This window comes from Gavialis gangeticus, unplaced genomic scaffold (genome assembly GCF_001723915.1).
Source record: "Gavialis gangeticus isolate Ggan-Ray unplaced genomic scaffold, GavGan_comp1, whole genome shotgun sequence".
NCBI classification, from domain to species: Eukaryota; Metazoa; Chordata; order Crocodylia; family Gavialidae; genus Gavialis; species Gavialis gangeticus.
The window spans coordinates 84,185,065-84,196,584 of record NW_017729031.1 but is presented as its reverse complement, the minus strand read 5'-3'; the positions used below and the strand labels follow the sequence as shown (position 1 = coordinate 84,196,584).

General features: G+C 52.7%; 1 protein-coding gene across 2 annotated transcripts in view; it reads left to right on the top strand.

The window, feature by feature from the left end:
* Positions 1 to 7: 7 nt before the first annotated feature.
* Positions 8 to 11,520, top strand: part of LSS (lanosterol synthase (2,3-oxidosqualene-lanosterol cyclase)) — a 21,899-nt gene continuing 10,386 nt past the window's right edge. The window contains exons 1-12 of one of the 2 annotated variants that reach the window (XM_019523281.1): positions 8 to 495; positions 1,028 to 1,136; positions 1,946 to 2,067; positions 2,843 to 2,939; positions 3,521 to 3,656; positions 5,286 to 5,394; positions 6,052 to 6,170; positions 6,578 to 6,675; positions 7,372 to 7,399; positions 8,887 to 8,943; positions 9,470 to 9,541; positions 11,193 to 11,243. In XM_019523281.1, the coding sequence (XP_019378826.1) occupies positions 417 to 495; positions 1,028 to 1,136; positions 1,946 to 2,067; positions 2,843 to 2,939; positions 3,521 to 3,656; positions 5,286 to 5,394; positions 6,052 to 6,170; positions 6,578 to 6,675; positions 7,372 to 7,399; positions 8,887 to 8,943; positions 9,470 to 9,541; positions 11,193 to 11,243 (1,077 nt within the window). In that variant the 5' untranslated portion in view covers positions 8 to 416. Of the gene's footprint in view, positions 496 to 519; positions 757 to 1,027; positions 1,137 to 1,945; positions 2,068 to 2,842; positions 2,940 to 3,520; positions 3,657 to 5,285; positions 5,395 to 6,051; positions 6,171 to 6,577; positions 6,676 to 7,371; positions 7,400 to 8,886; positions 8,944 to 9,469; positions 9,542 to 11,192; positions 11,244 to 11,520 lie in introns of those variants that run through there. The other variant, XM_019523282.1, reaches the window with a different exon arrangement.

Sequence of the window (11,520 nt, the reverse complement as noted above, 5' to 3'; positions counted from 1 at the left end):
TGTGGGGGCGCGGGAGGCCCCTTGCCTGCTCCCCTAGCCAAGGGGCTTGGACTGGTTCAGAGGGGGTGAAGGCAGCAGATACCCGCCCTGCTCCCAGCCTGGGGCCGTCTGCTGCTTCTGCCTGTGTTGGGCAGTGCTGTCCTGTGCTAGCATTTGGTGACACCGGTCTTGCCACTCACCATCGCTGTCGGAGTTGACTGTGAGGCCGCAGCAGAAGTCCTTCTTTCTTGTAAAACTGACCTGCTCCCTTACCCCTCTCTCACAGCGCAGGAGATGGCAGCCCCCAGTTGTTCTCGCTTGGTGAGCGTGAGCGCGCTCGGTCCCTCTGCCTGTCTCCACTCCTCTTCTCTTTGCAGAGCCAGTTCTTCAAGACCTTGCCCAGGGCCTGCACCACACAGGGAGCAGCACTGAATGGGATGCAGTTTTACTCCGGCCTGCAGGCAGAGGATGGGCACTGGGCTGGTGACTACGGGGGGCCCCTCTTCCTCCTGCCAGGTACCAGGAGTGAGAAGGTGGCTCCAGGTGCTCTGTCCAGAGAGCCCCTCCTGACGAGGGTGCTTGGGGGCGATGCTGCCTTGCTGGCTCTCTGAGGGTTGTTCAGGATCAGGCTGTATCCCAGCCTACAAAGGCAGTGCAGATTCTTGCATTTCTTAGTGTGCCAGACACTGCTTTGTATTGTTAGAGTTCGTTGTTCCCCAGACAGGTGATGGGTGACCCTCCCATATTTGCACTGTCTCAGGACCGTTTTGGTTAACAGTAAGCTGGTGTCTGTTGTGAGGCACTGAGGACTGTATTCAGCCAGTTAGGTCACTTTTGGTTTGATGTGTGGGGCGCGATAGAGCTCTGTCCCCGAAAGCTTACTTCCGTTTGAAAAGTGGGGAGTTGGGTTCGGGTGGGGTATGAATTAAAATGCAATGTGAGTTATTTTGCAGTTGCTCAGTGAGAGAATGTTCTCCGAACCAGAGCATTTCTGATGTTCAAAACTGGGTCTTGCTTGTTTGAAAGGAGGAATGCTCTCACTCAACAGGTCTCTTGATCACCTGCCATGTTGCCAAGATCCCACTGCCAGAGGGTTACAAGGAGGAGATGGTGCGCTACCTGCGCTCGGTGCAACTCCCAGACGGAGGATGGGGATTGTGAGTAGCAGAAAAGCTTCTTTTCTTGATGCCTTGGCTGGGTCCTTACGTGCACTGGAGGGAGGAAGAGGAGGGAACAGGAACAAAAGGAAGGTGACCTGGGTCTGTCTGCACGTGTCCACGTCATGCAGATTTACACAATTTAGCAAGAATTTTCCAACCCAGTTTCCAGCCTGTTGAATAGAATTGTTGCAATCTCATGGGAGCCCAAGCTGGGCCTTGCAACATGGGAAGTGAATTTGGGAAGAAAACCAAATCCAGTGTCATGTGCCAAATCCATCTCATTGTCCTTCCATCAACATCTTACTCCTAGCCAGCACCACACACTGAAACAAATTGATGAGGCTTTCTGGGCCATCCCACGTGCCACAACCCTGAAATTTCCATCCTCAGCAGGGCCGCCACTCAGTTCTTTAAAGACCCTGTGTGTTATCCAAGCCTGTCCTGCTCTTCCTTTGCTTGTTGTGGGTGTCCTGCTGGCTTAGTGTTGTGTTGAGCAGGAGTGGGCCTTGGTGCTGCAGTACTCTGGCGCCCGGCAGGAACCAGAGATGTCTGTCATCACTGGGACATCAGTAGGGACCTTCCAAGTGAAGGCCTTGAAGGTGTTACCCCACACTTTAGGGCAGCAGAAACCAGGGAGGTTGCCTGTTGGGTTTATTTGCCCTGCTTTGCTCAGGTCACCTCAGTCAACCTCCTGCTTCAGATTCATTCTAGTAGAAAACAAACAAGATGCTTAAGCCAAGTACTTGGACCTCCATCCCTGGCCTGTCTCCTCTCTGTGTGTGTGTGTGTGTGTGTGTGTGTAACAGGCATGTGGAAGATAAATCAACAGTGTTTGGCACAGCGCTCAATTACACCTCTCTGAGGATCCTGGGAGTTGGGCCAGATGACCCTGACCTTGTGCGGGCTCGGATCAACCTCCACAGCAAAGGTAGGCACTTGCCTATGTACACTATCACCCGTCCTATGCGGTAAATGTGGTGGGAAGGTGTTTTGAGAGGTGATTTTCTGTCTTTATGACTCCTGCACCTTACAATGACAGTGATCCCTGGGTTCATTCCTTTGCTGCTTGCTAAGTTTGCCACATCAGAGGTGCAGTTTTCAGGAGCTTGCAAATACCCACTGAACTTAGAGCAGTCCAGTCCATTTCCCAGCTGTAGTCTTGCTGTGAGTTGGTTGTATCTTAAGCCACGAGCAGTTCCGTCTTGGGTCCATCTGTTAAAAGTTCATAGTCACCTGGCTCAGCTTTATGGAGTGGCTTGGTGGCCTCACCTGCCAGCTGGCTTCTGGCCAGGTAAATGTGCCTTTTCCCGGGTGACCCTTCTGCATGGCTGTTTCTGTCATGTTCCCGCAGGCCTGAACCATAGCTCTGCAGTGCCTCTGGCCTGCCACAAGCACCTGGGTGGAAGATTTCCACCTCCCCACCTTCTTTGCAGTGCCACCTGCATTCAGAGAAAGGTAGAAACACTGCCAGCCCCTCCCCAGGTCTCCTGTCCCAATCCCTTACTGAGGGATTCAGGGGCCTCTGTTAACTCTGCTGTAGCTAAAATTAGTTAGAAATCCCTGTGTCCCTGTCTCCTGGGCCCTATGGTTATAGATAAAGGTTACCAAAGTTGACACCCTGTCTCCGGCCAAGTCCCTACCCCTGACCCTGACGGTACTGACACCTTATTCAGTAGGGCTGACTTTGATGTCTGTCTTTCCAGGTGGTGCTGTGGGAATCCCTTCCTGGGGGAAGTTTTGGCTGGCTGTCTTGAATGTTTACAGCTGGGAGGGAATGAACACGCTATTTCCTGAGATGTGGTACGTGCTGTTCTTCAGGGTGGAGCTAGTATTGGGTTTAGATTCCCAGCTACAGCTTGCCCCCTTCCAACAGCACACAGCTGAGAGATTTGCAGCCCCATGCTTTCTCTGTGCCCCCATCCCTTCTCCCTTACCCAAGTCAGCTGAGGACCTAAGGAGTATGCCTCTGCATGAAGGAAAATACTCCTGCCTGCTGGGAAAAGCCAGCCATTACCCAGTCAGTGTTCCACTGCTCCCCTGTTCTCTGAATGAAAGTTAGCTATGTCAGAGGTGGATCTATCTTTGTCTTAGCAACAGGAAATTCCAGCAAAGGAGCCCTCTGTGATGGTGTAGGGAAGCAGGAGAGGTGCTTTGCTTCAGCTTCCAGCATTCTCCTTTCCACAGCACTTGTAACCCAGGCAGACACTGAGCATCTCGGCCCCTCATAACGCTCCATCCGTGATCTGAAGGGCTTGCCCCACATTTGACTCCCTGCCTCCCTGTCCCTGGGTGTATCCATGTTCCCTGAGCTTTGCCCATCCTGTTCACTCCTTCCCCTTCCCCCTCACACTCATGACAGCTCCATTTCTCTTGTGTGACAGGCTGCTCCCTGCTTGGTTCCCGGCACATCCTTCCACACTGTGGTGTCACTGCCGCCAGGTTTACCTTCCAATGAGCTACTGTTATGCTTCCCGACTGACTGCTGAAGAGGATGAGCTGGTGCAGAGCCTCCGACAGGTGAATTACTCTCCCCAGGGGCATGGTGGTGCTCAGCTTCTCAGAGCTACTGCCTTTCCCTCTGAGTTTTCTTTTCCTTCCCCTGCCATTGTTTATGCTTCTCTCTGTTGACATCCCTTGTGCTGGATTTCCACTCGGTGGGCAGTTGCATTCTGCGTAGAATAAGCCACATGGCATTTTCTGCCTCACCTTTCACTTAGGGCTGAGGCATGTAGTGTCTGTGATTTGTCCCTTGGCGTGTTCATGTGACATATTGATTCTGAGTGCGATCCAGGCTTTCACTCAACATGAAGAAGGCTCTCGCCCTTACAGAGGCAGTAGTAACTTTTTCCAGGGTGTGCTGTGTTGTGCCAGTGCTGTGCTGTTGGACTGTTAGCACAGAACTTAACCTAAAGGTATTGAGTCCCCAAAGGGCCTGACCTATATGTTGCAGGTCAGAGGATTTCACCCAGTTCCTCCTTTATGGAGGTCAAGGACTTGCATTTGGGTAAAGCATGTGTCCTCCATGAAGACATCCAAACTTGACTTGGAGACCTCAGCAGATAGAGACTCCACAACTTCCCTTGGTAGTATGTTTCAGCGGCTTTTCTCTCAGTTAAAACTTTGCTGTATGTCCCCTTTGGATTTTTTTGGCTTCAGCTTCCAATCATTGGTTTTTTGTTTTGCCTGTCTCCAGTAGAAGTAATGGCATACCAGGATAGAGCAGTGATCTGATTTTTGTTTATGATAAGATGAAACAGGAATTCCTCTGCCCTCCATGGCTATTGTGGATGCAGACATTGTCAGGCACTTTTCAGACAGCAGGAGGAGTTGGGAGTTAATCCTTTTGGAACAAGAATTGGAGGAGGCTTTTGGGAAGGGGACAGGGTGGTGGGTGAGAGTTAAGAGGGTGACAAAAAAGGAAGCAAAGTACAGGGATGCCTGGGATTTTAAAGCAGTCAGGCTCTCCCAGCAGACGTTCATAAGACACTGAACGTATAATCATTGGGCATACCCAAGGCCTGTGTTTCTCAAAGGATGAGTAATAGTGGGGCCCAGGTTGTGATTCTGGAAAGAGAGAGAGATCTGATGTGGGAGAGTGCTGAGCCTTGTCCTCTGTGAACCAGACCTGGCTTTGTGGAACAGGCCCCTTGTTAGTCTGCTTCAGAGAGCTGCTGTGAATGCAGGGGTGTGGCGAGCTGCAGTTATGCCATGATCCAGAAGGATATGCCATTCGACTGAATGGGTTTTCCTGGTTGCTGAAGCTGGAGTGGCTTTTCCATGGCCCTTGTTTCTGGGGCTGAAATGGACTGATTAGGACCCCAGGTCCTACTTTTTATTTTTTGCAGGGGGTTCTTTTCCTGCCAGCTTCTCTCTCTTAGCCTTTTGTCTCCTTTTTCTCCTGAAGTGGTACTAGATGTAGCTTCCACAAGGCCACACATGGAGACCTGCAGTGCAGAAGTGGTTGAACACCGCAGTTCTGTACTAGTAATCTGAGCCTCAGTGTGGGAATTAGTTGTCTTTCCCCAGTTGCTAATGAAACCACTAAGCTCTGTAGGGATAAATGCATCCATCTCTCTCTCAGGTTTCTTTCTCCTTATTCTGCCCTGGTTGCAGGCAAGCTCATCTCCTGCATTTTTTCCCTGCTAGGAGCTGTATATCCAGGACTACTCCAGCATTGACTGGCCGGCCCAGAGGAACAATGTGGCTGCCTGTGATCTGTATACCCCACACAGCTGGCTGCTGACAGTTGCCTATGGTGAGTGATGTGCTGGCTCGGTTGGGTCACTAGCACCGTGTTGTCTGCAGTACCTGCAAGTGAGCTGATGTCGGAACTAAGACCTTCCTCATAGCCTTGAGTCAGATGAGAATACTGGCCCATGCTTCCTACCCTGGCCTTATGCACTGATGTGCTGCTGGGTTCCACCCAGTGGGAAAAGCCTGGACCTGTGGAGGGTAGGAGTGTGCCTAGGAAAGCTGTGTTTGGTGTCTGCCATGCAGTGTTGCTGCAGATGTCAGCATGAGACCTGTAGGTGGCTGAGTTGTCAGGCCAGGTGAGTGTAGCACCCACCATGTATCAGTGCTCAAGTGTGTGCAGAACATAGAAATGGCTCTGGGATCTTAGTTGGCAGCTCTGGTTCGTCCCCTTTAACTTTGCTCATGCTGCCTCTGCTTGTCTAGGGCTGAGCAGCCACCAAATAAGAGAGAGAGGTTTAATTCTGGAGGTGCAGCACTGGGCTGGGCCCTGGCCGTTCTGTGGGCTCTTCTCCTTGGGAAGCTGGCTGGGATCCTGGCCCTGCCTACACAGACCTTCCCTCTTAGGCTATCCAGGGCTGCTTGGGTCCTAGAGATACAGGAGCTGGGACTATATAGCTGGAGAGAGTTCCCTTGTGCATGTTTCTTGTTCTTGGCCCAGCCATACTGAACTTGTATGAAGCCCACCACAGCTATCGCCTGCGCCAACGAGCCATAGATAAGCTGTATGACCACATCAAGGCTGATGACCGGTTCACCAAAGCTATCAGCATTGGCCCGGTAAGTGGTTCTTTTACCTCCCCACATGAATGAAGGCAGCACCAGTTCCTGTGCACTGCTGAAGAATTGGGCCTGTGCCCCTCCCTCTGCATGGACACTGCCCTCATAGATTCCCTGCCTCTTGTATATGGGCTGTCCTCATTGCCTATGGCACTAGAGTAGCAGGCATCTCTGTCAGAGTCGGGGCCCTGTTGTGCTGCATGTGGTAATATTCACTCAAGAATACCAGTTTTTCCAGAAATGCTTAAAGCCTCCATCACAGGGCAGAACATAAGCCCTGAGCATTGTCCTCAAGGCTGACCAATGATGCCAGGGCTTGGTGGGATGGGAGCTGGTGCTGGCACATCTGTATCAAGGACATCTTGGTACCCACCCCAGCGAGAGTAATTGCACTCTGCTCCTTGCAGATTTCCAAAACCATTAACATGCTGGTTCGCTGGTATGTGGAGGGATCAAGCTCCCTGGCTTTCCAGGAGCACGTCTCCAGAATCCCAGATTATCTCTGGTAAGGCTGGTCCTGTTAACTTTGTCCAGGGGAATGGGCTTATGTCTCCAGCACAAGCAGTGCCCAGGTCCAGAGTGGGGAAGATCTTAAGCTGTCCTTACGCCAAGGAGTGGAGGGCGTTGTGGTCCAGGGGTGACTTGCAGCATAGGCCTCAGGAGTCTTAGTATGGGGTCGGTGGAGGCAGAGAAGGGCCTCTTATCTGGTTAGCCCTCCAGCCAGCTCTGTAGCCCAGGGGTTGGTAGACTTTTGGGAATGTGGACTGAAAGAACACAGCTCAGCTGGAGGCAAGCTGCTGCTTGCAACCTGTTTGCCGCCACTGCTGCTTCCCTGGGCACTAGTCCTCCCTGCTATCAAACTGCTGCTGATGCCCTGGCTCTGTGGGTTGAATGGAATCACTCAAGGGCCTGAATCCAGCTCCTGGGCTGTTGGTTGCTGATCCTTGCTGTAGCCAGCAGTCCCTCATGAGCAAATCCCTATTGCTTCAGTTCTGCCAGTCAGTTGGGGGCCTTGTATTCTGAGAAGGATGACACAGGTACACAGGGTTTCCAGGGTCTTTCCCCAGACGCTATCTGTGAAGCCCAGCTCCCTGCACTCTGCTGGTTCACCTGAGTGTCTGATGTCTTCATGGTGGTGTTATGTGGCTGATATTGCTGCATTCTGCAGGCCACCTCAGTGCTGTGCTCTCTTTTCCCACAGGCTGGGACTTGATGGCATGAAGATGCAGGTAAGGCGTCCAAATCCAGGCAGTGAAAATGGGAAGTTGCTGTTACTGGGAAGGGGCTTAGCCATCCCAGTAACAGCATACAGAGATGGAAAAGGGTCAGACCCCAGTCTTGCTATGGTTAGAGCTGCTGATGTTTAAGCCCTGCTTCCTATTGCTGAACACTGCTTAGATGGATGGGCTTCTGAGGCTGAAAGGGGCTCTCCAGTTTGAATTGCCGTGGTCCTTTGCCCCAGTTGCCTGCAGAGCCTCACCAGTCCCTAGGCTTTGTGGGGTAAAGAGGGGTGCAGGAGGAAATGATACCACCTTTAATCCAAGGACAGGAATCCTTGTAGGCTGTAGCCACAGCTCCCTTCACTGGGTTTAGGATGCAACACCAGGCCAACATCATCCTCATGCTGAACCTTTTGGGGATATTTGGTGCAGCCTTTATGGACCTTGCATCCCTCTGCTTCACTCCCCAGGCCTGACTCTTTTTTCTCTTAGTTATATTTTACCTATCTGATGCTCTTGCCTGTGCACTGTGCGACTGTTGTGCATGTCCAAGACCATCTATTGTGTGTTTACCATGGTGAGAAATCAATCCTGTTGCTTACAGGGTGTGACTCTTTCATGGCACTGGAGAACAGTTGGTGGCCTAATTAACTCATCAATTAAATAATTAGCTGCTCATTCACAGGTGCCAGGAAGTTGGCTGGAGGGAGATAACAGGCTACTTGAAGTTTAAACCCATTCCCAACCAGCACTGCATACTCCTTCCCTCCCAGGACACCCAGGGCTGCAGTGGGCTGGGAAAACCCCTCGCTACTGCCATCCAGGCTATGTTGTCTGGTGGGGCTTGCTGCTGCCTTTTCCACCCCCTGTCAGAGGTCCCAGGGTGCAGCTCCCAGCAGTAGCTGTGTCCAAACAAGTCTGTCTGCAGCCCCTGGCTCCCCATACTGCTCTGGGCAGGCAGCTGCAACCCTGCCCGCATGGGGCTCCACACCCCCCTGGTGTGTTATTGGTTAACTGTTTAACCAATATAATTAGAGGAGGTTGAATGGGTACTTTTAAAAACAATGTTTACGTCCCTAATCATGAGAGGTAAAGACTAAGACTTCATTAGCAAAGGAGGAGGCTGAGGAGGATTATGGTATGAGTTGATAATATCACAAAGGATGTGGATCAAGTGAACAGGGAACTGAGCTGGCTTGGAACCAGTTCAAACCGATTGGAATCCAGTTCACACTGGTTTGAACTGGTTGAAAGCGGTTGGAAATTATTGGGACAGGTTCAAACCAGTCGGAAGTGACTTGTTCTGACTGATTTGAATCAGTTCCAACTTCTTTTAACTGATTCCCATGGGTTTGACCAGTTTGACCTGGTTCCATCAGGTAGCATCAACACTTAATATTCTGGAATCAGCATTGCAAACAAAATTGAAACACTTCTATATGACTAGTATAAATTGTATAGATAAGTTTCATCACAGCATGTTCTCTGTGTTTCAGGGCACCAATGGATCCCAGCTCTGGGATACAGCCTTTGCTATCCAAGCCTTCCTGGAGGTACGGTTTCCTTTTGTGCTGCATTCTCCGGTTCCTGAGGAGGTAGTATTCTGCATTACCCTTCATGCTGTAGCTGTTTGGTCCCAGCTACTACAGTGTGTGTTTAATAAACAGGGGAATGGGAAGAGGTTTGTGAACCTGTACACCTGAAGTCCAGAACTCATTTGGTCATCTTGTCTGACATCCTGTGAGTGATCAAGGAGTGTTGCCTCCTGCCACTGCATCATCAGACAAAGCCATGTTCGCGAACATTCGTGTTGTGCCAGTAGCAAGCAGCTAAGTCTTCTCCTGCCCCATTGAGGGCATAGGCATTCCTTAAAGCATAGGCCTTATTTAGGGTAACACCAGCTGTGCAGAGAAGTCTCTGCAGCCCCTGCCTGCTGCAGTTCTGTGCTTGGCTCCTATGGGAGAGACAGCGATGGGTGCAGATCCCATGGGATATTTAGTCATTTGATTTCTCCCCAGAACCAGACTCTCTGGTTGGCAGGTAGCAGTGCCTGTCTGACTTTGTCTACATCCTTCTTAGGCTGGAGCCCAAGACAACCCAGAGTTCAGTTCTTGTCTAAGACAAGCCCATGAGTTCCTCCGAATCAGCCAGGTGAGTGCTAGGCTCATGTCATGGATGTGGGTAGGCTGTATTGATTTTTCTGAGACTACTGTGTCCATTGCCTCTTTCTAAATTTATTGGCCTGTTCCCAGCAATTCTCATTCACTCTACGCATTAGGAGCTTTGCCTGTTATTAATTCCAGTGAGATTCACAATGGCTAAAAGGCTGCCCCTGCCCAGGCTCTGATGACTTGACCATGGTGCTGTATGTAAAAGAACTCCACAGGCGCTGTTTGTAGTGATGGGGCAGGAAGGAAGTTGCAGGTCCTGATCTGCAGTGACCTGCTCTCCTCTCCTAACCCAGCGGTGGGCAAAATATGGCCCTTGAGGCTGTTCTATCCGGCCCGCGGGGCCCCTAAAAAAAAAAATGTAAAAAATTAATATTTCTCTGCACTTGGTTCCTGTCAAAAATGACAGGAACCAAGGGCAGTAAGACCCAGGGGGAGGCTGGTGGGCTCCCACAACAACAGGTCCTACCCAGCCCTGGCCCCCAGCCAGAAGCCCCAGCCAGGATTTCTAGGTTGGGAGCACATGGCCGCCTTGGTGTGGGAAGCTCAGGTAAGTGGTAGGGGAAGGGGGACCCCAGGCAGGGAAGGAGCGCGGGGGGGGGCTGGGAAGCAGCTCCTCCTGCCCCACGCCCGGTGCCCCATGTTGCAGCTGCTGGCAGCCCACTTGGGGCTGCCTGTGCCCGCTCTGGACATCCCCATGCAGGCTGCGAGTGCCTGTAGTGCAAGGCACTGGGCGGGGAAGGGGCCGCTTCCCCCCCACACTCAGCTTTTCCCTGGGCTCCTTCCCTGTGCGGAGAAAAGTGGCTGCTCCCTGCCCCATGGCTGGCGCCCTGTGCTGCAGGCACTCGCAGCCCATGCGGGGCTGTCTGGAGCAGGCACAGGCAGCCCCAGGCAGGCTGCGAGCAGCTGCAGCGCAGGGCACCAGCCACGAGGCGGGGAGGGGCTGCTTTCCCCACCTCGCTATGCTCAGCACCACCTTGTAACCTGGCCCCATGGCCAGGCTGGCAATGGGGCGGGTTACAAGCTGGTGCTGAGCACAGAGAAAAGTGGCCCCTCGCCTGCCCCATGGCCACGCCTCGCACTGTAGCTGCTTGCAGCTCGCATGAGGCTGCCTGTGCCTGCTCCAGGTATCCCCGCGTGGGCTGCAGTGTGGGGCACTGGCCATGGGGCAGGCAAGGGACGACTTTTCCCTATGCTCAGCACCAGCTGCTTCCCTGCTGGCGAGCAGGGGGTTGGGGCTGAGTGCTGCCCCCTGCCTGTACCGCGGAGCTGTGGGGCACTGGGAGTGAGCGGGTAGGGAGCCAGCGGGAGCACGGGGCCAGCGCTGGCGGAGCCCAGAGCAGAGTGGCAGGAGTGTGGGGTCCCAGCTGGCAGGGGCTGTGTGGAGCCCTGCCAGCTCCACAGACCCTTACCAGCCTGTGCCTTGCTTTGGGCCCCACCAATGCTTGCCCTGGGACATTGGTCCCAAGACATTGGGATGTTGGTCCCAAGATGGTGACCAGGGGGCAGGGCACCTGTCACAGGGCAGGGCCACCCATGTGGTCCTCAACAGCCTGCCAAAACTGGGTAAGTGGCCCTCCTCCCAAAATAATTGTCCACCCCTGTTCTAACCTGTGGCCTTGTATCTCTTGCAGATCCCGGACAATCCACCTGACTACGAGAAGTACTATCGCCAGATGAACAAGGTATGACTGGTCATGTGCCCTATGCAGAATTTGCTGCCGGAGTTGGCTAAGGGAATGGGAATTTCCCTGAGTCCAGATTTCAAATTCTAGGCCCATTTTACTGACACCACCAACCTGTCTGAGGTCCCTGGCCTCCAAAGAAGTGATCTGGCATTGCTTGCAGCACAATTGCAGGAGGGATCATAGGCGGCGGAGGGTGGGTGCTGACAGGGCTTAGCTCCCCCAAATGCGGGGCAGTGGGAAGGGCCGCAAGGTGGCCCGGCCACAGGCTTCCAGT